Consider the following 24,009-nt stretch of genomic DNA (forward strand, 5'->3'; position numbering starts at 1 on the left):
ATTGTGCTAGAGACTTCGAATTTGTTTCAAAATGAAGATAAATGACTGAATATTACTAGACTATAAGAGTTTTAGCTTACAATTGCATTTTTCAACTATTTCGGTAGAGTCAAAGTTGACCGAACGTGGTTTTTTTCTATTTATCGTGATTTATATGCAAATATTTCAAAAATGAGAAAAGCTACAACCTTCAATCATTTTTAGTTGTATTCTACATGAAATTGCGCACATTTTCATATATAAAACTCTATGTAACAGCTAATTTTAAATGGTGCAAACATTTCGACAATCGCACAAAAAAATTCTGATTTTTTCGGAAGAGTTACCGCGCGAACGTAAGGAAAATGTTTTTTTTTTTTCATAAATTCACCATAAATCGACATATTGTGCTAGAGACTTCCAAGTCGTTTCAAAATGAAGGTAAATGATTGAATATTACTAGAATATAAAAGTTTTAGCTTACAATTGCGTTTTTCGACCATTTCGGTAGAGTCAAAGTTGACCGAAAGTTTAAAATTTTGCACTTAACATTATTTATATGAAAATATTTCGAAACTGATAAAAGCTACAACCATGGGTTGTTTTTTTTGTATTGTGCATGAAATTGTGCACATTTCCATATATAAAACTTTATGTAACGGCAAATTTAAAAGGGTGCAAACATTACGACAATCGCACGAAAAAATTTATCGGAAGAGTTATCGCACGAACGTAGGGAAAAAGTTCTTTTCATAAATTCACCATAAATCGAAATATTGTGCTAGAGACGTACAATTTGTTGCAAAATGAAGGCAAATGATTGAATATTACCATAATATAAGAATTTTAGCTTACAATTGCGTTTCTCGACCATTTCTGTAGAGTCAAAGTTGACCGAAGGTTGAAATTTTTGCACTTATCGTTATTTATATGAAATATTTCAAAACTGATAAAAGCTACAATCATGATGTTTTTTTGTTGTATTTTACATGAAATTGCGCACATTTTCATATATAATACTTCATGTAAAGAATAATTTAAAATGGTGCAAAAATTATGTCAAAGTGACGAAATAATTTCCGAGATGTGTCACCAATACTTTTTAATGCGATAAAGAAATTCGCGCTTGCGCGCCTGCGTAGCGATTGTAAACAAAACAATGCCTTGATCCGTGAACTCCCACCATCCTCCAAGGCGTGTGATACAAAAGTTTTCGGCTGGTAGGCCTATAAGTATTTTTCCGCGAATTTTTAAAAAAAACAAAAAAAACTTTTTTTGAGCCGACGTATGATACTTCCAATCGGCATACAGGAGACATTTTGACTCGACGTTTAATACGTCCAATCGGCGTAAGAGGGTTAAAGTGGTTAATTTAGGTTAACCTATAGTTCTTAGTAATATACAAGCAAAATGTTTTGCTCAAATCATAATAAATGGTTTAAAGTGAATAAAATTGTTGACTTTTACCTGTGCATGACATTGCAACAGCAACTTCTTTCCATTAAGTGTCAGTGAAGTGATGATCATGGTGTTTGGGGTCACTAGCATCATAAATAGCAGGGTGCTCCCAAACCAAGTTTATCAGTAGTGCAACTAGCATAGTTCCGATTGACACGTGAGACTCAACGTGACTGCCGTCAAAAATAGGTCCAAAAAATAGGTCCAGCTCTATTTGTGACTCGACTTGTCAAGATGTGACATCACTCGATGCATCCAGTGTGAACGGTTTGTTTCAAAGGCCCATAGAAAGCAGTGTAAAACTGTGTTGGTGAGTCATGAATTAGAGTGATTGACACGACGCATTTGGTGTGAATGCACCCTAAGAGTAATGGTGAACATGGCTGACTCATGCACTGATGTCAAATGTGTATGAAAATGGTGAATGGAAAGACCTTGGGTAATCATTGTATGCAGGGAATAATATTCAGTCACAAGGCCAGGTTGTAAAATTGTATTATAATATAAATTTACAATAGGGAACTACATATGTATACTTAGTTGTCAGTCATTATAAGTTACAGTGTAATTAATTTTGTATTTTTATTTATAGGTACACAAAAATTGTTAGAGTTACTATCTTAAGTGGACAGCATTTGCCCAACTCTACAAAAAAGGGTGACATTGTAGACCCTTATGTGCAACTCAAAGTCCGTGGGCATCCACTCGATAAGCAAAAACAGCGCACAAAAGTAGTAAAGAATAATGGTGAGTATAGAATTGGTTAAAATTTTTTTATTCATGCGTATCTTAGTGATAATTTATACTTTTTTATTTTGCCTTAGAATTTTCATACTGTTTTATTGAACAAATTTTATGAAAATGTATTATTCTTAGGATTTGTTTTGTTTACGGCAAGATTTTACTGAGCTCAATAAAATTTTCAGGTTTCAACCCAGTGTGGAATGAAACTTTAGAACTAACTATCAAGGTGCCTCAAGTTTCATTAATATACTTTTCCTTGCGAGATGAAAGTTCTTATGCACGTGATCCTGTTCTTGGCTTGTGCTGTATACCTTTTGACTCACTATCTACAGGTAAGTACAGTACATATTAAATATTTTCTTTTTAATTTTATATGTGCCGTTTTTTTAGTCTGGTTTATCATTCACTTAACCCTTAAACACCGAGCCGCTATTTACCAAAGTGTGTCTCGTATGCCGGCGGCGTTCGGGAGTTAGCGCCGAAGTGGAAAAATAAGTTTTTTAAAAAATCACAGCACGCTTAGTTTTTAAGATTAAGAGTCCATTTTTTGGCTCCTTTTTTGTCATTGCCTGAAGTTTAGTATGCAACCATCAGAAATGAAAAAAATATCATCATATTTAAATATTGGAATATATGACAGCGCAAAAAAAATTTCATATATAGTTGCATACAAATCGAGCTTTGAGCAAAACGGTTAAAACTAATGAGTTAATTGCTTTTCGTTGCATTGTACACTAAATTCGGATGATTTTGGTATATAACAAATTGTAAAACGATCAAAGCAACACAGAGAAAATATTATCACAAAATGATGCATGAATTTGTAACCCGCAGACATAAAAAAAAAGTTGTTTTAAAAAATTCACCATAAATCAAAATATTGTGCTAGAGACTTCCCATTTGTTGCAAAATGAAGGTAATTGATTGAATATTACTAGACTGTAAGTGTTTTAGCTTAAAATTGCAGTTTTCGACCATTTCGGTCGAGTTAAATTTGACCGAAGGTCAAATTTTTTCAATTTTTTGTGATTTATATGAAAATATTTCAAAACTGATAAAAGCTACAACCATGAGTTATTTTTTGTTGTATTTTCCATGAAATTGTGCACCTTTTCATTTATAAAACTTTATCTAACAGCTAATATAAAATGGTGCAAACATTACGACAAACTGACGAAAGAATTTCTGAGATTTTCGGCAGAGATACCACGCGGACATAAGGAAAAAGTGTTTTTCAAAAATTCACCATAAATCGAAATATTGTGCTAGAATTTTCCAATTTGTTGCAAAATGAAGGTAAATGATTGAATATTACTAGAATGGAAGAGTTTTAGCTTACAATTGCGTTTTTTGACCATTTCAGTCGAGTCAAAGTTGACAGAAGGTTGAAATTTTGGCACTTATCGTGATTTATATGAAAATATGTCAAAATTGATAAAAGCTTCAACCATGGGTTGTTCTTTGTTGTATTCTACTTGAAATTGTGCATATTTTCATATATAAAACTTTATGTAATGGCTAATATAAAACGGTGCAAACATTACGACAGACTGACGAAAGAATTTCTGAGATTTTCAGCAGTTACCGTGCGGACGTAAGGAAAATGTTTTTTTTTTTCAAAAATTCACCATAAATCGAAATATTGTGCTAGAGACTTCCAATTTATTGCAAAATGAAGGTAAATGATTTAATATTACTAGAATGTAAGAGTTTAGCTTACAATTGCGTTTTTCGATCATTTCGGTTGAGTCAAAGTTGATCAAAGGTTGAAATTTTGGCACTTATCGTGATTTATATGAAAATATTTCGAAACTGATAAAAGCCGCAACCATGGCTTGTTTTATTGTTGTATTCTATGTGAAATTGCGCACATTTTCATATATAAAGCTCTATGTAACGGCTAATATAAAACGGTGCAAAAATTACGGCAAAGTGACGAATTTCTGAGATGTGTCGGTGATGCTTTTTAGTGCAAGAAGAAAGAAATTCATGCATGCGCGCCTGGGTAACGCTTGTAAACAAAACAACAGCTTGATCCATGAACTCCCAGCCTCCCTCAAGGGGCGTGATTTAAAATCTTTCACAAACTAGGCCTATAACTATTTTTCTGTGAATATTTAAAAAAACTTCTTGTAGTCAACGTATCATACGTCAATTAAGCACCTAACAGACAATTTTAGTTGACGTATAATACGTCCAGTCGGCATTTAAGGGTTAATTTCTTGTATTGTTGATAATGTTGATTATATGAAAATTGTTAATTGATGTTTGGACATACTCCATTTAATTCTTTAAAAGACACATTAACCCTTAAACGCCGAAGCGGTAAAAAAAAAATGTCTCCCGTGTGCCGGAGGTGTTTCAGAGTGAGCGCGGAAGCGGAAAAAATATTTTTTCAAAAAATCACAGCGCGCTTAGTTTTCAAGATTAAGAGTTCATTTTTGGCTCTTTTTTTTTTTTTTTTTTTTTTCATTGGTTGAAGTTTAGTATGCAACCATCAGAAATGAAAAAAATTATCATTATCATATATAAATAATGCGATATATGATAGCGCAAAAACGAAATTTCATATATAATTGTATTCAAATCGCGCTGTGCGCAAAACGGTTAAAGGTAACGAGTTACTTCTTTTTTCATTGTAATGTACACTAAATTGCGATCATTTTGGTATTTAACACATTGTAAAACGATAAAAGCAACACAGAGAAAATATTATCACAAAATAATGCATGAATTTGTAACGCACGGACGTAAACAAATATTTTTTTCAAAAATTCACCATAAATCTAAATATTGTCCTAGAGACTTCCAATTTCTTTCAAATTGAAGACAAATGATTTAATATTGCTATACTGTAAGAATATTAGCTTACAAATGCAGTTTTCGACCATATCTGACTAGGTAAAGTTGACCAAATGTCGAATTTTTTATATATATATTTTTTTATATGCAATTATTTTGGAAATAAGAAAATCTACAACCTTCAAATATTTTTCGTTTTATTCTACATGAAATTGCGCACATTTTCATATATAAAACTCTATGAAATGCCTAATATGAAACGGAGCAAATATTCCGAGAATGGAACGTACGCATTTCGGAGATTTGTGGCGGAGAATCCGCGCGCGGAGGGAAGGAAAGATTTTTTTAAAAATTCACCATAAATCTAAATATTGTGCTAGAGACTTTGAATTTGTTTCAAGATGAAGATAAATGACTGAATATTACTAGACTGTAAGAGTTTTAGCTTACAATTGCGTTTTTCGACCATTTCGGTAGAGTCAAAGTTGACCGAACGTAGTTTTTTTCTATTTATCGTGATTTATATGCAAATATTTCAAAAATGAGAAAAGCTACAACCTTCAATTATTTTTAGTTGTATTTTAAATTAAATTGCGCACATTTTCATATATAAAAACTTTATGTAACGGCTAATTTTAAATGGTGCAAACATTACCACAATCGCACGTATGATTTTTTCGGAAGAGTTACCGCGCGGACGTAAAGAAAATTTTATTTTTTTCATAAATTCACCATAAATCAAAATATTGTGCTAGAGACTTCCAATTTGTTGCAAAATGAAGGTAAATGCTTGAATATTACTAGAATATAAGCGGTTTAGCTTACAATTGCGTTTTTTTCAACCATTTCGGTAGAGTCAAAGTTGACCGAAGGTTGAAAATTTGTCACTTATCATTTTTAATATGAAAATATTTCAAAATTGATAAAAGCTACAACCATTGGTTGTTTTTAGTTGTATTGTGCATGAAATTGCGCACATTTTCATATATAAAACTTTATGTAACGGCTAATTTAAAATGGTGCAAACATTACCACAATCGCATGTATGATTTTTTCGGAAGAGTTACCGCGCGGACGTAAGGAAAAAGTTTTTTCATAAATTCACCATAAATCGAAATATTGTGCTAGAGACTTCCAATTAGTTGCAAAATTAAGTTAAATGATTGAATATTACTAAAATATTAGATTTTTAGCTTACAATTGCGTTTTTCGCGACCATTTCGATAGAGTCAAAGTTAACCGAAGGTTGAAATTTTGGCACTTATCGTTATTTATATGAAAATATCTCTAAACTGATAAAAGCTACAATCATGAATATTTTATTGTTGTATTCTTCATAAAAATGCGCACATTTTCATATATAATACTCCATGTAACGGCTAATTTAAAATGGTACAAAAATGATGTCAAAGTGACAAAATAATTTCCGAGATGTGTCAGATACTTTTTAGTGCGGCAAGAAAGAAATTCGCGCTTGCGCGCCTGCGTAACGATTGTAAACAAAACAACACCTTGATCCGTGAACTCCCAGCATCCCCAAGGCGCGTGATTCAAGAGTTTTTGGCTGGTATAGGCCTAAAAGTATTTTTCCGCGAATTTTAAAAAAACTTTTGTATGTCGACGATAAAATACGTCCAGTCGGCACCCGAGAGGACAAAAAATGTCGACGTAAAATACGTCCAGTCGGCGTTTAAGGGTTAAAGACATCTACATTAATTATTATTATTGATATTATAAGCTGAGCTGCAACCCTAATTGGAAAATCGGAATCTAAAAGTCCAAAGGCTTCAGTAGGGAAAGCATCCTTGTGCAGATAATGAGATTGGGACGTAAAGAATAGATTATGAAAGAGAATTAATTAAAAGAATTAACAGAAAAATAGAGGATAAATAACAAAATAAGGCAAATAAGACACATCACTAATAAACTGGAAGTGATGCTATTGTCTGTCTGCTAGATATAAAAGCACTGTATTTACAGTTTTGAATCTCCAAAGTTCCAGTGATTCAACAACAGAATGTGGAAGATCATTCCACACTGGTTACAATTGGAATTAAATTTGTAGAAATTGTGTGATATTGCACCTTACAGAAGAAAAGGCAAGACTGCTAGAATTATCTGTATATCCAGTGTTACTTGTTTGAGGGTATATTCAGTCACATTTTCCTCTCTTAAAGTATTCATGAGAGGAAGAAACTTTGAAAGGGAAGTTAAAATATAGGGACATATAGTAGTTTTATATATTACTCGATGTTTCCTCTATTTGTTCCTTGTACTAATTGATAACCTTGAATTGTGTAAGAAAACTGTACACAGTTGTACTTTTGAGGTCATCATTCAGTATATCTGTTGTAGTATATATGTCATAAATATTTTGCAGGTACAGTGAATCCCCTGTATTCGCAGATTTCTCTCTAGGCAGTGTACCCCATTATTTGCGGAAAATTCGCCTATTTGATGTATTTTTCTATGATTAATATCCACGAATTCCTTTTTTTTTCTCTCTCTCTCCCATAAAATGTACTTTTAGTAATGAAACTATTGAAAAAACCAGGTATAAACATTTTTAGTGGGTTTTCTTGAGTTTTAACCAACAAAGTAGGCAGTTTTCGACGTTTTTATTGGGGTTTCAACTATTTGCGGATTCTAGCTATTCAAGAGGGGTCTGGTATGCATCCCCCATGAATATGGGGGGAACACGTAGTCTAGATATCGTAATTCACTGAAGTAACTTGTCACGCTACATACGAAATAACAAGAGAATGGCACATGGAGGCTTTCCTGCCTCAATACACGATCATTACGTATACGTGACCACACAGTCACGAAGCAAAACACAGGAAAACAATTATTTAACTTTAGAAATTCTGCATCTCACCGTCACTGAGATCAAGATCGTCACTGAACAATTACTGAACTAATCCCTAACTGAATAAAGAACAAATAGGTAACAACTCAGAGCCACCTCATGGTGGAGGCCGTAATCTTGGCATGGAAAACGGGTGCTATTGTACGCACGTCAACTTCGTTTGGTGTGTCTAGCAGGAAGAGCGATGTGCGCTCCTCTTGGTTGGTAGCTAGCTGACCAGTTAGTCATTAACCTCATTTTACAGCTCTATTGTTATCTTAATTCCCTTTAATTTTTGAAAATTTAAACTGATCAAAATTGTGGAAATGCTCTCAATGACTCAGTGAAGATGATTCAATATAAATCACAGAATATTACGTAGCAATGGCGAGAACCATTGAATATTTGCCCCCAACTGAGTTACAGGGAACTATGATTTGGCGCCAAGGCAGACTCAGGTCGAGAAAAAATTGTCCGCTTATTTTTTCATGACATAACTAAACATCCATTTCCATTTACAGGTTATCGATATGTGCACTTCAGAGACTTAGCAGGCAAAAATTTGGCACCGTCAGCCCTTTTTGTTCATGTTAGTATTGGTGACAATTGAAAAGAAATGGCCACTTACAAGATTCTGGAACTAAGGCAATAAGTACAATCCTGAGAGTTTTCATATAAAATAATTTGCATAAGCTGGCCAATGCTTCTTGATGTAGCTGGTGGAAGTGATGCTTTTTATGACAGCTTTGTAAAATTGTGTGTGGCAACCCAAAGCTAAATGTATAATACACAAACTTCATTGATTTTTTTTTATTGTGTGATCTTGAAAACTAATAAAAGTATGTAACTGGTGGTTATTTTAAAGGTTTGTTTTTATTTTATATTTACAGTAAAGTTAGTCTGTCTATATAAAGTTGCCTGTTTCCTGTTAGAAAACAGTTGTGATAATTACAGGATTAACTAATATGGTTAAATTTTATATATTATCCGTTGAAGACTATGTAGTTGTCCGTACTTATTAACCATGACTGAAACAGTCTGATTGGAAGTTATATTTTTGTATTTTTTTATTTGGGATCTTGTGTGAAATGCAGTACAGGGAGTTATAATGCAGTACAGGGAGTTATTTTTTGCCTTATGTAAAACTAGAAAATGTCAGTATGACTGTAAATGTCAAATGGGTTTTGAAAGGTTGCCCATTTGAATGAATTAAAAATTGATAAATGCCAATTTTGCATTTTGCAATAGTTTTTTTATGAAAACAGATTTAAGATTGTAATGGCTTTACTGAGCTTTGTATTTTGTATTCAGAATAATTCATGGAGGGGATGTAGTTTATGAATAATAGTATGGAAATTTTAATACTAGATCTAAATTCATAAATGTATAGATCAAACTAAGCAGGACTTTAATAGTTGCTGTTTATTGATTGAAAATCTGCTAAAATAACTTCTGAATATTATTGTAATATTTGTCGTTACCTTGATTTAATTTTTCTCTTTTGAGGAGGAGGCTTGTTGTGTCTTGCCATGTACAGAAATGATTTTTTCACTTTATGTAAATATCAAAGTCTAGTTTTGAACCCTGCTCAGCTTCTTGATTAGTTATTTTAGCCGGCATAATTTTAGATCTGTATTAATTTAAGCTGTATATTGTCTGGAATTGTTAGAAGACTAAAAGAATTTTTTTTATAAACAGAGGTACAGTATGGAGATCCTTAATTATTGTATTATATTTTCAAAGTGTGCAAACTAATCCATATGCATTTATGACAATGAAATGCAAATTAATGTAATGAATAAAACATATTTAAATGTGAGCATAAAGCATGTTCAACGTGATGTGTTGAGAATTCTATTATATATAAATAAACTTTTGAAAGTGGTAATTTTGAAAGCAAGTTTTTTTTTAAATTATATTGCCACTGGAATGCAACTTTTCCCTAAATGTTTATTGTTACCTTTGGCAGCCATTGTCTTGCAAGATGCAGGTACTTGATAAGGTATGATTATCACAAAATCCACGTAAGAAGGATTAATCTCTGCGATTTAAGCAGCTCACTGCCACATAGTCATATTTTTTTTAACAATTCTTTAACTTGCTTTGCTGAATCAGAGAATTTTCTTTGTAAAATTTCAGTAGCTAAGCAACAATATTTAGAATAGAAACTTGTGGCTAGGTTTTTTTTTTCAGTTTTTGCAAATGTTAGAATAAATGTGGAATGTACTGAGTAATCACCAACCATAAGAAACACTTTGCCTCATTGTGATAACTAGATTTTATAGTTACTGACCATGTGAAGATCATGAAAAAAACCGCTGTCAATTTATTTCTCATCACATTTGCAGCCAATACAGAAACTGCTGTTAATTTTTTTAATACTTTGCTTTAAAGTTAATAACTTTAAATATTATGTTAGTTTTGGAGACTGCTTTAAAGTTACTAACTTTAAATATTAGGTTAGTTTTGGAGACAGTATTTGGATGTTTAGTTGTCATGAGAAGCATTTAAGTTATATGTTTAGATTACCTGATATTCACTGCATAATTATTAATCGATGCAGAAAACATTGACAGTATTTTTCTTAAGGCATGTAATAGGTCATGCTGACTGATTTTGTGAGTACTGCCTGGTAGATTTTAAGAAATGAATGTATAGGCACGTTATTTAGTTCCTCTAAGGCCGTATGGTGGAATTGTTAAAAAAATGTTTGCAAGCTATTTCTGTTGTGGTGTGTTCTTTAAAACAACAACTAAATAAGTTTTTAATTGATTTACACTTGAAATGTTAAAAGTTTTAAAACATTCATAAATTGTAATGAATGTATAATTTTTCCCTGTCAAAAGAAGTCACTTAATTACTATATGCACAACTGGTCCAAAGTAATTTCTGAAAGTGTTTCCTTTTAATTTCAATAACTGAAGGTGCTAAATGATTCTTATGAAAGGTATGCCAATATCAGACCTCATACAGTACTATCTGAAAATGCTTGTGAATTGAATTCTTTATTTTTAATTAAATTCTTGTACAAGGGCTTTAGAAAACTATAATCGTGAAAAGTTATCCAAAAACTGTATATAAACGGTCTTCGAATCCATTTTGTGGAAAAAAAAATTTCTACACTCCCAGATTTTGTCTGTGATTTCATCTTCTGTGATTGTAGAAGAGGTTTGATGCAGGTGAACAGTGGTTTAGGTAAAATGCACATATTTTATACATAGTACACATGCTTTTGAAGTGTTTTAGTTTCCTCCACATTTTTGTCCTTATGCAAATGTTATATTAATAATCAAGTAATGCTGTGAAATGATATTGGTGCTTTGTTGTGTACATTATTTTTACTTTGCAAGGAACTGTGGCAGATGCTGTTTTCATCAACTGAATATTCCCTTGTATAATATCACGAGGAAAGAATGAAATTCATGTTGCTTATAGTAAATTACTGTTAAAGTACTTTTATTACGGAATAAAAATTTTACATTTCACTTCCGATGTCAATATTTTATGTTATATAAAGAGCTTTTATACGCAGTATACTCATTTATCCTTAATGCAAGTTACACATGATGAAGTTCATTATCTCTTGCGTTTTTTACCTTTGGATTTTTTCTTTCTTCCTCTCTTTCTATTTGCTGCTGCATTAGGTGAAGATTTTGATTCCCTTCTCATTGGTGCTCTGAAAGAAATTTAAAAATATTAGTAACTAGTAATTAAAAGCAAACTTTACTCAGCCACCTTTACATATTTAAAAAAGTATAGGCTAACTGCATGTCATACCTGTACATATAATCCATGTTCATCCCCCTCGCATGACACAACACTTGGGGAAGGAGTGTTTTCTACTCTTGACATGTTTAATCATGTTGAAAATTAAAGATGAGACCTTAATTTGTCATTCTTCCCCTCTTGCTCTGTTACTGATAAATGTCAACCATTGTCAAGATACATACTGAGTAGGCTTTACTGAAATCTTGATTTTACAGAGGTGGAGTTGGTTAGCATGACTTTTTCCAAAGGAGAAGAATTGATGTCAAATCTTGCCCTTATTTCTTGGTCTGATGTTGATGATTAAATAACCTTTCTGACACAAAACACTAGTAGTAAAGTGCAGCTCCAGGGAGTTCTGATATATATAGTTCTATGAAGTTCTGGAGCAATTACCAGTTATGTCCCCTTGAAAAGTGGGAGGCTGTCCTGGCTAATGGTGCATAAAGAATAAATTTCACTCTCAGGCAACAAACTGACAAGAGCAACAAATATGGATACCAATTACAAAAAAGTGCAAGCCAAATTTAATTACTGGCATCAAACGAGAAAAGACTTGAGCTCTGATTGAACTTTCAGTTGCCACTACACTGGAACACGGTCGCGAGTTCGATTCTTGGCCATTCCATTGATTGGTCAGAGATGTGTATTTCTCGTGATAGAAGTTCACTCTTGATGTGGTTCGGAAGTCAAGTAAAGCTGTTGGTGCCATTGCTGAATAACCACTGGTTCCATACATTGTAAAAACCATGCAAACACTGGAACAAACAACTCTTCATGATCCACATATGTACTTTAAAGTTACTTTAATGTTACTTTTTTCTCTCTGTTCTACTTGAAGATCCTTTGTCCTCCATTTCCTTTATTTTTTAAATTTTATCTTACTGTTCAACCACTCCCACTGCCTATTTCACTGTTTTAAGTCCTGCATGGCCAAATGGGTCCCAGTTCTTGGCTTGATGGCCTAAATTTAAAAAATCATCAGTCATGATCTATGAAGATGGGTGCAGTGACATGGTAGAGCGAGGAAAAATGCTGGGTCTGATCCTGACTGGTTGACACTATTTTATCTCTACTGTTCAAAATTCTTACTTTCATATGATGAGAAAAACTCAATGGAAAATAGGAATGAAGGAGGAATTCAGTTACAAATAACCCACCTAACAAATTGATGGGTTAAGGATCACCATTTTTTGAGTCTTATAAAGATAAAGAAACATAATACAGGCAGTCCCCGGGTTACGACGTGGGTTCCATTCTTGAGACTCGTCATAAGCCGAAAATCGTTGTAAGACAGAACATCGTCAAAAATCCTAAGAAAACCTTACTTTTAATGCTTCGTGTGCATTAAAAACTATTTAAGCTGCATTCATATTGCATTTTTCATCCAAAAAACCTTCAAATATTGATTATTTTGCAATTTTGGTGTCATATTTCTTCTGCCAGATGAGCGGTGTAGGCGTCGTAACCCTGGAAATAATTTCTAATGAATATAATTGAAAAGCGCCTTAACCCCAGAACGCCGTAAGCCGAACCCGTCGTAACCCGGGTACTGCCTGTACTGACAATTGGTCAAAATTCCTGATACACAATAAGATTAACAAAAAATATTTTTCATATTAAAAAAGATGTTCTCAGAATGCCCTACAGCCCCCTCATTATGGGACCACCTTGACATGGTGAGGAGGCTCTCGAACCTCAGGAATCTCTTCCCAGGTTTGAACCCAAGAGTTCCATATGACATTATATATTTTTGAGTTAACTTCTGTGGACTTTTCCATTTTTGCCAAAATTTTTGAAAGCAAATAAATGAGAAAACATATCATGGCTTAACGTGGAGTTAAATCCGAAGCTAAATAGTGAGAACTGCGGTAAATCCATCATCTACCCGACAATGTTCGGACCTGTTTTTCAGGCGGAACTATTCTGTGGAGCTGGACCACAGATTCCAGGGGGGCCTGGTTCTAGGAATAGAACTCTCGGCATTCTATCCAGTTTGCCCATAATGTGATTAGGATGGGAATAATTGTATTAACGTAATACTTTTAGTCCTAGCAAGTGGGTTCTGCTTTTACTTGGGCCATAATAATCATGTTATGCCATCCCCTTTTGGGATAGAGTTTTTTTTTTTCTTTTCTTTTTTTTATAAATCTCAAAATTTATGAATATTGAAATAAATGATTTGAGTACCCCTGGGCCCCATGATGGAAAAACTACGGCACAGTTGATGACTATTGGCATGTCACTCCCGAATTTCCTTGGTGCTGCCACAAGTAGTGAAAGTACTATATAAGATACAAAGGAACACCCTGTTCCAAGTAAAGCAGCAGAGCCAGAAAACCAAATAGAGTGCATAAATAAAAAAGAAACAAACAAAAATAAATTGGTAAACTCCAATATCGTAACAATGGAACCATATATGATGAACAATAATAATGAATTAAGAGACAAATAATCCTCCCAGTAATACAGAAAAATATAATAATCATAATAGACAAGCAACATACATAAAACAAGGACCAAAAAGAAACTAAAATTACCGACTTAATCCCACACTGGTACATTTTGATGACCTCTTTGGACTAGATAACTGGTCAAGATTTCTAGTCCTCAAAGCTGACAACAAAATCTCAACAGCGATACTAGAAAACAAATTACTGCTAGACTCCTTAAAATTGAGATATAACAATATCCACGATTCAGAAATATACTCGATTTCAAGTACGAAAAATATCAACATTGCCAAAATAAAATTTATAGGCCAAGACCTACCATTTAAAATAAAAACTCTTGGACAAAATAGAGAAGTTTGTCCTTTTGTTCCGAAACCACTACAATGTACACAATGCTCAAGGTATGGACACACATACAAAAGATGCCGTAATAAGGCTATATGTGCAGTCTGTGCATCAGATGACCATACCACTAATTGGAACTGTAATCAACCAAAATGTATTAATTGTGGACTACCCGCCCATCACAAAATCTAAGGAGTGCTCATTTTACCAATATAACACAGAACTTCAGTTGTTAATAAATAGGACAGGAATGTCAGTCATGGAAGCCAGACTTGAGCTAAAAGTAAGAGGAGATAATAATCCATCCAAAACCCCCACCTTTTCAAATGTGACTAAAAAACAAGACATCAAGCAGCACAATAACAAACAAGATAACATAAACATGGAAACTAAATTTCATACCAATAATACTGAAACCCAAAATAAAAGTGATATTACAACAACCAATACCACTACTAACATAGATGATTTAGTTGTCCGTGGAAAAGAACTTCCAATGGAAGAGGAGTTAAATACGTAATGATAATAATCAAACTGGCAAAAAGAAAAGAACCCTACCTAAGGGAAAAAAGTAAATATTGAAAATTACAATCAATCCAAAGAAACTCCAACTACACCAGGAGAACATTTTAAAAAAGATATTAAACTCAATCAAACAGCCAACATCTGGACAGTAAAGAGCACTCTTTACAATTCCATCAAATAATACTAATGAAAATCATACCATTAAAACAAGCCAAAATATAACTATTAACCCCAACCATCCACAAGACCTAAATACAGGCGGCCCTCGGTTAGCGGCAGGGGTTCCGTTCCTGGCCACCGACGCCAAGCGATTTTCGACGCTGAGCGATTTTAAAGCCTACGGCTGCCGCACACCTTCTTTCGAAACTCTAGACCAGTCAAAGGCGCCGTAATCCCACAACGGCGCAATAAGTAAAATTATATTTATGCAGTACAGTACTATAGAACTTACTGTACAGTACATGTGGGTGTCTAGAGTATGTAAAGATATAATAAAGTTTATACAGTGTACAGGTAGCTGTAGTGTTCAGGTTACGATCATTAGTCTTACGATAGTCCGATTTTATAAGAGATCAAATTACAATGGCCTAACTTTTTCCATCTTCTAGTTACATAAGTTCAATAACAGCAAAAGAGAATGATGAAAGTATGGTTTAACGTTATACTCGTTGGGTGAACGTGTATAGCCATGAACAACCGAACGAGAAACGACCTTTTTTTTTTTTTTCTAAGTACAACCGAACTGGATAACATCTGTTTGGCTTGTATTTCGATCATCGTACTACAGTGCAACATTACCGTATTTGTTATAAATGGCGTTATGTATAGAACAGAACTGAGATATCTTAATGTAATAACTTTATTCGCTATAGATCAGAGATCAATATAGATTAAAGATCAATCGGGAAATATACCGTTAAATTTAAACCTAGTTATAACTGAAGCTGAGAAAACTGTTCAAGCTGCTAATGACTATTATCGTACATCGGCAACAAGGATAAAACTGCAGTAAACGTCTGCCATCACACACAACTGTAGATAAAATTGGGATAAAATCATTTTAATCAAAACTACTGTGCTTGAAACACATTTTACTGTTGGTTTCACGCCGTTATAAGATAAAGAACGTAAAGTTCGTATTACGATGATATAAAGGATTATTGCGAACGGAATCACATATTTTTTACGCAATAAACATGCCGCCAACGTAATCTGTTAACGAAAAAAATAGTAGTTCACATTCACAACGAGACATATTCAATAAATATTTCCACCTAAAAACACGCTGTATAAGGAAAAATAACTTTGTCTCATATAAGTCAAGTATATAGATATTCGTTTATGCTAACTAGAAGCAAGAGCATTCGCTCAGAATTGCGTTATGGTGAAACAAACTCGTATTCATCAGCTGATTTCAAACCACAACATTGTCCGCTCCGCGGAATACGGGCTTAAGTTTGTCGTAGTATTTTAAAATACAATAATATGAGAATACATACAATATTCTTGGATACAGTGAAATAATGTATAACTTTTTAAAGGATTTATGGAAAAGATGCATAATTAATAAAATAACACAATGCATTTTTCGGAACTGGCGGACAAGAACGAACATGAAAAACCATCCCCTGACAACGTGGAGCGTAGTTACAAAGGCGGCCTTAATTTGTATCTTATTTCTGTACAAAAATGAAAATACCTTTACGTAATATATTTTCATACATATTTTAAACATAAAAGCATAAACATTTGAAAAATCGACACATCGATCGCTAAATTTGCACTTTTTAACTCGATATTTTCGTAAGAGCGGCAGACGGCGGCATACAAGAACGAACTTGAAAAAAAACACGTAGTCGATAACTTGAAGGGGAGTTTCAAAAGCTGCCTTTTTATCATATTTCTGCACAGAAATAAAAATACCCTATTCGTAATACATTTTCATACACATTTTAAACATAAAAGCATATACATTTGAAAAATCGACACATCGATCGCTAAATATGCACTCTTTTTAACTCGATATTTTCGGAAGAGCGGCAGACGGCGGCATACAAGAACGAACTTGAAAAAAACATCGTAGTCGATAACTTGAAGGGGAGTTTCAAAAGCTGCCTTTTTATCATATTTCTGCACATAAATAAAAATACCCTATTCGTAATACATTTTCATACACATTTTAAACATAAAAGCATAATCATTTATAAAATCGACACATCGATCGCTAATTTGCATTTTTTTTTAAATCGATATTCTCGGAAGAGCGGCAGGCGGCGGCTTACAAGAAAGAACATGAAAAAACATCGTATTTGATAACATGAAGGGCAGTTTCAAAAGCTGCCTTTGTATCATATTTCTGTACAGAAATAAAAATGCCTTTCACGTAATACATTTTCATACACATTTTAAACAAAAGCATGAACATTTATAAATCGACACATCCATAGCTACATTTGCACTTATGTAACTCGATATTTTCGGCATAGAACAGCGTCAGAGGCATATATTTTACCCTAATACCTACGTAATAACTCTCCATAAAATTTGTTAATATAATTTGCATAACCTTTATGGTCTGAACGGCATTTCTACAAATGTATGAACTCGTTAGACAACGGCGCTAGCGGCGCTGTTAACTGAAATTTGTGCCGTAAAGATACCTTTAAAATGCCTTATTTTTTTAATGAATATTTTTGACGACCGCCGTTGAGTGATTGCGCTGTTAACCGCGGGCCGCCTGTATTCCATTAACAACAACAAAACAAATAACCGCTCAAACCAACAGTCCTTATCACTACAGAAAAGGACCAATAGAATTACAGAACCAGAAATTTCTAAAGCTAGACCAAATACTTCTGAACCAATAATTAACATTACCAAACATGCTTCATCTTGTGGTTGTAATGAATGCTTTGTAAGTACATATAACAAAACTAACTAACTACCAAGACATAGGACACAGTACGAAATTGTATAGACAATTTTACTAAATTAAGGAGGTGCCCTTTAACACACCAATATGAGAACGAATTATGCTCTGACTCCTTAAAATACAAAAATAAAATTATAAAATAAAAAATAGACTTGTTAATATTCAATTATGAAAAACAAACAACTGCAGAATCTAATAACCAACATACAAATGCAACGATTAAAAAACAACAAATAAATTCAAATGCATATAAACTACGAGGCAAAGTAAAATCAGCAATCAATTTACAGAATTTAACACCAATTCCTCCCAATAATGGAATATAAAATCATTCAATGGAATATAAATGATCTCTTAACCCGACTACGTCTGGGTGAATTACAAAGAATCATATGAGACCACAACCCAATGTGCAAATGTCTACAACATATAGGAAGTAACCCTACAAATATCCAACACTATAAAATTGCCTGTTATTCACCAACTGACGGTGGAAAATTAAGCACAGCCATATGCATTCATAATAGCATTACATATGAACCTTTCAACACTCCATCTATGCCATATCAAATAACATCAATTAAACTGTATATGCCTGACAAAAGTAAAATCAGTATTTGTAAATTATATAACCAACCAAATTTCAATGCATATTTTAGTGATTTTAGAACTTATTAGCAAAAGTATACAGGAACCCCTACTTATAGTAGGAGATTTTAATGCACATAATACATTTCTGGGCTCAGCTCGTGTCGCTGCGCGAAATATCCTTTAATCCATTATTTCTAAGGTAAATGTACTAACACATACCAGAGAATAAATAAAATAAAGAAAAGGTCAGTACAACTGACTCGCTCACCCTCCAAGAGGGTGTCGGTATGAACACTATGGCGAGTGAGACCACTACCACGAACCGCTTGCCAATAGAAATCTCCCACTACAAAATCCCCACAAGAGGGGAGCCGACCCACAGAGTGGGCAGCAACTACTACTACTCCATCCCATGCTGCCGACCGCTGCGCCTCTGGTGGCCATCCTTTTCAGTTAGCGCACTTAGTATACACGTGCCCTTTTTTGCTCTGTGTTTTTGTGCCCTTTTTATTGGATTTATTCATCATGGAGCGTACAGCCATTGCAGCAGCTAAGTTAAGTAATCAGTGTTTATTGCTATTTGGTTTTTTCCGGCCTTGAGCCAGTATTTGCCGTTTTTTAGGTATAAATACGAGCTCTAGGTCGGAAGCATGGCAGCATGGTTCTGCCTCGTGGCGGGTTCGTTCTTGGTCTTCCATACCCAGAACCTTCCCTTATTTTATTACGCTCTGTTATTATTTATCCTGTTTATATTAAGGGTACAGCCTACGGGGTTTATTTCATGCATGCATGTCTTTTTCACCTTGCGTAGGCATCTTCTATCCAGACCCTAGCCACAGCTCTCTGTATCGGCCCCGGCTAGCTTTGAGTGGTAGACTTTCTTTCGGGTTAGTCGTACACTCCTGGATTTTTTCTCCTACTGTTTTATTTTCTTTCTTTACGTTTAGTTATTTTGTTTATTAGGTATTATATTTTACGTTAGTGTATGGCGTCTGGCGTCACCTAGCCTAGGTTATGTCCCCTTGGGTCCCATGTGTTTCCGCTCTTCAGTTCGGTTGCTTCCCTATAGCATCTCGCTGATCAGTCGGTTGGGTATCCTAGGCTTTATTGTTTCATGGTATATCTTGTTACCGCTCCGTGGTCACTACGTGATCACGGAGCAGCCAGACGCCTGTCCAGTCATCTCCCTCCTCCCGCTCTTCCATAGGGCCGGGGGGAGGGTTAGTCTGCCCACGCTCGCTCCGCATACCCGAGCCTGCCTCCCTCTCCCCCTAGGCGGAGGGAGTAGGGGGACGGGACAGACCCAGACTGGCGTCGACCTCTCCAGCTTCTCGGTACGCTCGGATGACTAAGAGGGGGGGGGACTGGCCTTTCCCCCCCCTCCGTCGTTACTCCGTCGCTCCGTTGCTAGCTCGAGTCTGTTTGCCCTCTCGCCCTTTCCCACCTTACTGGGGCTCTCTATCTACCGGAGCTCCGGCATCCACGTGGAAAGGTGCCAGTTCACCCTGACGGGCGGACTGCGGCATACAGTTGGTCTCTGCTAACCACTCCGTCGCGCTTATATCGCGACACGCTCCGCCACGCACCGGATTTAGTCCGGTACGTCCCATGTTTATAGGTTTAAGATTAGTATTTAATTTAAACTATTAAGTTTAATTTAAGCTACATTAAACCACCCCCTCCTTTGCCTGCTCACACCGGATCTCTCCGTGGTTATAGCCTATTCAGGCGGTAAGGGAGGGGTTATGCCCGAAATTTTTTCGCGCTCCGGCATGCAGCGGAGTTCTTTTAACCATTAGCCTGTAAGTGATACCTTTACGATGCTCATGTATCTTTTCACTTACAGACCACCAACTGTGAGCATCCGGGATGTACTGCCACGCTCCAGGACCCCTGTGGGCATGAAGTCTGCCGGTCCCATGCTCCATGCGCGACTCCGCACGGGAACCTCCAAGTCTGGTTTCACGAGACCTGCACCATTTGCTATGATCTGGTGAGCCAGCTCTTAGACGGGGTAAGTATTTCCAACTCCGTTAGACATCGCTACATGAGTATAGTTCTTAAGTTTAATTTTTATTCTTTCTTAAACTTAAGCTAATTTTACATGGGATTTCGCATCCCCTATAATTTTTAAGTTAACCTTTTACTTAAGTTTTAGTTTTAAGTTTAATCTTAAAAAACTAACAAGTACCCTCTCTTCCAGGCTCCGGCCGTGAGGGACACCGCACTGGCAACCCTGCGGGCCTGGGTCGGCGGTTTTGGGAAGAACGCCGCCAAGGGTATGCCCTACATTCTCGAGAAGAAGTTGGCGGTCCTGATCTTCCCCGGCGGCAAGTCAACGGGCTACGTCGACCCAGCAGAGGCGGCCCCGACTATTGCGCTCATCCAGCAGCAGCTCGCCGCCTCGTTGACTGAGCCAGGCCAGGACATCTCGTCGGAAGTCGCGACGTTAGATTTAAACATTGAACCGATGGTAGGTGTTGACGACCTGTTGGTCGAGGTGAGTACGTTGGACGCCCAAGGGCTGCCCTTGGGTGCCACTGGATCTTCTACTCCTGCAAACTCTCCAGCTTCCTTCCAAGGCTTTACAGGAGCCGAACTTTATACTTCTCCTGATGCTTCTGTTAGACCTAAGGTCAAAGGACAAGCGGTGGTAAAAACCTTGACTAAGACGTCGTCGGCGTCATCATCATCTCGCAAGCCTCCGGCTACAAACCCCGGAGCAGAGAGGTCTAAAGCTTCTGGGTCCGGCTCCAAATCCTCAAGGAGTAGATCCTCTAGGGAGAAATCTCACACTCCAGCGGAGTCAACTGTTCCACTTCCTTTGGTCCCTGTTCAGAGCTACCCTTCCACCTCCGCAGCAGCTCCGGCTTTGGATCCCAACGCTGGCCTGTTGCAACAAATGGGCGATCTGGTTGGGAATCTAAAGAACAGTATGGAACAGATGTTCTCCCGGTTGTCTGATAGGATCAACTCCCAGGACAACATTATCGCCGGACTAAGCCAAGCTCCGCTAGCTACTCCCCCATCTTTCGGCACAGGGATAGCTCAGTTGCCACCATATGACTCTCTGCCTCCGTTCAGCATGAACAATCCCTGGAGAGTGGCGTCATACGCCCCCTTCCAGGACGGGCTTATTTCTATCCCGGAATGTGGAACTCGAAGGATTGAGGACTTCGAGTTCTACCCGGAAGATCTCCAACCTCCGTTCATCGGCTACGCCAGGCTTACCGCTTCTGCTATGACACGAGATGATAAGGTCCCTAAAGAGACGGTCCTCTATTCACGTGACCAGGCTCAAAGAGAATGGCTCAGGTGTTTAGAGGACATGGACTGTTCAAACACGAAAATACAGCCGTTTAAGAGTCCATTTACAATCTTTACAATGGAAGAGGGTACTCCTCTCCCTTTCTTGACAAAGATTGCTACGGTCACTATCCCAGCAGCCCAGAAGGGGGATTCGTTACCGCAGCTAAAGGAAGCGGACCCTACATCTCCTTTACTTCCCTCAACCGGAGATTTGTGGGAAGACCTGCCCAACACTTTTTCTGCGGGCAAACTCAAACCAGACTGTGCTATGGAGCAGTTTGGTGAGAAGCTGCCTAGACTTCCAGATAGCCTCATTCAGGCAGAATTTGATGCCAAGTCTAGGCTGGCCAGGTCTATCAATACCATGGCCATGACTGAGGTGGCTACCATTTCTTATGGTTCCGAGCCACTCTTCAAGCTAATCACCAAATCACTGACTCAAACGGTGCAGTCTGACATGTTCGAGTTCGCCACAGCCAGAACAAACTGTCGGAAGCATGTCCTCCAAGAAGCAACTATTCGGCATGAACCGAATAAGTTGCTTTCATCAAACATCTGGGGAGCAGACCTCTTCCCAGATGCAATGGTAAAGGAGGTCCAGGCAGAGGCTACGAGGCTTAACCAAAGCCTTAAAGATCGTTGGGGTCTCACGGCAAAGAGACGCCAAGATCAAGCTGTCAGAGGTAAGGCTCAGAAGAAACCCAGACGTTTCCAGCCTTACCAGAAGAAACAGCAACGGTTTGCCCAGCCTGTTCCGGCTGTTCCTTTGGTGCAGACAGCCCAACCCTCTACCTCCAAGGCTCAATCGCAGCCTATTTACGTGATTTCTCCCCAGCCTCAACCCTCCACCTCTTACGCTGTCTCCCCAGCCTTCAATCAAGTCTTCGAGGGCCAGGCCTTTCAGAAGTATGACCGCTCGGGTAGGGGAGGCAGAGGTAAGCGATCCTTTCGTCAGAGAGGATCTGGAGGGTCCCTTAATAGAGGAAAACACTTCAGGGGAGGCCGCGGAGGCTTCCAACACCAATGAGGACTTCCAGGTAGGAGGGAGGCTGTTTCACTTCCGCCACCGGTGGAGCTTCAGCAAATGGGCACAAAGCATTGTGTCGAAAGGCCTGGGTTGGAGTTGGGTGGCGAATCCGCCCCCACCCAGACCTTTCCGCCAACTTCCATCCAAAGAATTGACGGAGTATGCGGAGGACCTCCTTCAGAAAGGAGCAATAGCGAGAGTCAACAGATTAAAGTTTCAAGGGCGCTTGTTCAGCGTTCCAAAGAAAGGCTCACAAAAAAGAAGGGTAATCTTAGACTTGTCCCGCTTAAACTTGGCCATTCGCTGCGACAAGTTCAAGATGCTCACCATCTCGCAGGTGCGGACCTTACTTCCCCGTGGGGCCGTCACCACCTCTATCGATCTTACAGACGCATACTATCATATCCCTATTGCAAGACACTTCCGCCCGTATCTGGGCTTCAAGATAGGAGACCAGACATTCTCCTTCAAGGTAGTTCCCTTCGGTCTCAACGTAGCACCCAGGGTGTTCACGAAGTTGGCGGAAGTGGTAGTTCAACAACTAAGATCGCAAGGGATTATGGTAGTAGCGTATCTCGACGATTGGCTAATCTGGGCTCCAACAGTCGAGGAATGCCACAAAGCAACACTGAAAGTAATCCAGTTCCTGGAATATCTAGGCTTCAAGATAAACAGGACCAAATCAAGACTCACTCCAGAGTCAAACTTTCAGTGGCTGGGCATTCAATGGAATCTATCCTCCCATACTCTGTCGATTCCATCAGCCAAGAGGAAAGAAATAGCGAAGTCAGTAAAGCAATTTCTAGGACACAAACTTGCTTCAAGGAGAACCCAGGAAAGGATCCTGGGTTCACTCCAGTTTGCATCAGTGACAAACATCTTGATGAAAGCCAAACTGAAAGATCTAACCAGAATCTGGCGCTCACGAGCAAATGTCAGGTCCAGGGACAAATTATCCTCAGTCCCTCAGATTCTACGGAATCGTCTACGCCCTTGGTCAAAAGTCAAGAACTTGTCAATATCAGTACCCCTTCAGTTTCCTCCTCCGGGGATCACTATCCACACAGACGCTTCGTTAAGCGGTTGGGGAGGATATTCGCAGTTCAAGAAGGTTCAAGGAACCTGGTCACCCCAGTTCCGTCAGCTTCACATAAACGTACTGGAAGCAATGGCGGTGTTCTTGACTCTAAAAAGGTTACGTCCGCCAAAGAACTCCCACATAAAGCTAGTC

At 37.1% G+C, this 24,009-nt stretch overlaps 2 protein-coding genes across 12 annotated transcripts in view; one reads left to right on the forward strand and one right to left on the reverse strand.

The window, feature by feature from the left end:
* LOC135217861 (1-phosphatidylinositol 4,5-bisphosphate phosphodiesterase delta-4-like) overlaps positions 1–11,358 on the forward strand; it is a 329,361-nt gene extending 318,003 nt beyond the window's left edge. For all 8 annotated transcript variants that reach the window (XM_064253878.1, XM_064253877.1, XM_064253874.1 and 5 more), the window contains 3 exons: positions 2,030–2,184; positions 2,364–2,513; positions 8,353–11,358. In XM_064253878.1, the coding sequence (XP_064109948.1) occupies positions 2,030–2,184; positions 2,364–2,513; positions 8,353–8,441 (394 nt within the window). In that variant the 3' untranslated portion in view covers positions 8,442–11,358. The remainder of the gene's footprint in view (positions 1–2,029; positions 2,185–2,363; positions 2,514–8,352) is intronic.
* The window catches only part of LOC135217863 (ubiquitin carboxyl-terminal hydrolase calypso-like), a 351,282-nt gene continuing 338,529 nt past the window's right edge, over positions 11,257–24,009 (reverse strand). For all 4 annotated transcript variants that reach the window (XM_064253884.1, XM_064253885.1, XM_064253882.1 and 1 more), the window contains exon 15: positions 11,257–11,507. In XM_064253884.1, the coding sequence (XP_064109954.1) occupies positions 11,408–11,507 (100 nt within the window). In that variant the 3' untranslated portion in view covers positions 11,257–11,407. The remainder of the gene's footprint in view (positions 11,508–24,009) is intronic.

The sequence above is a fragment of the Macrobrachium nipponense genome, chromosome 9, assembly GCF_015104395.2.
Source record: "Macrobrachium nipponense isolate FS-2020 chromosome 9, ASM1510439v2, whole genome shotgun sequence".
NCBI classification, from domain to species: Eukaryota; Metazoa; Arthropoda; class Malacostraca; order Decapoda; family Palaemonidae; genus Macrobrachium; species Macrobrachium nipponense.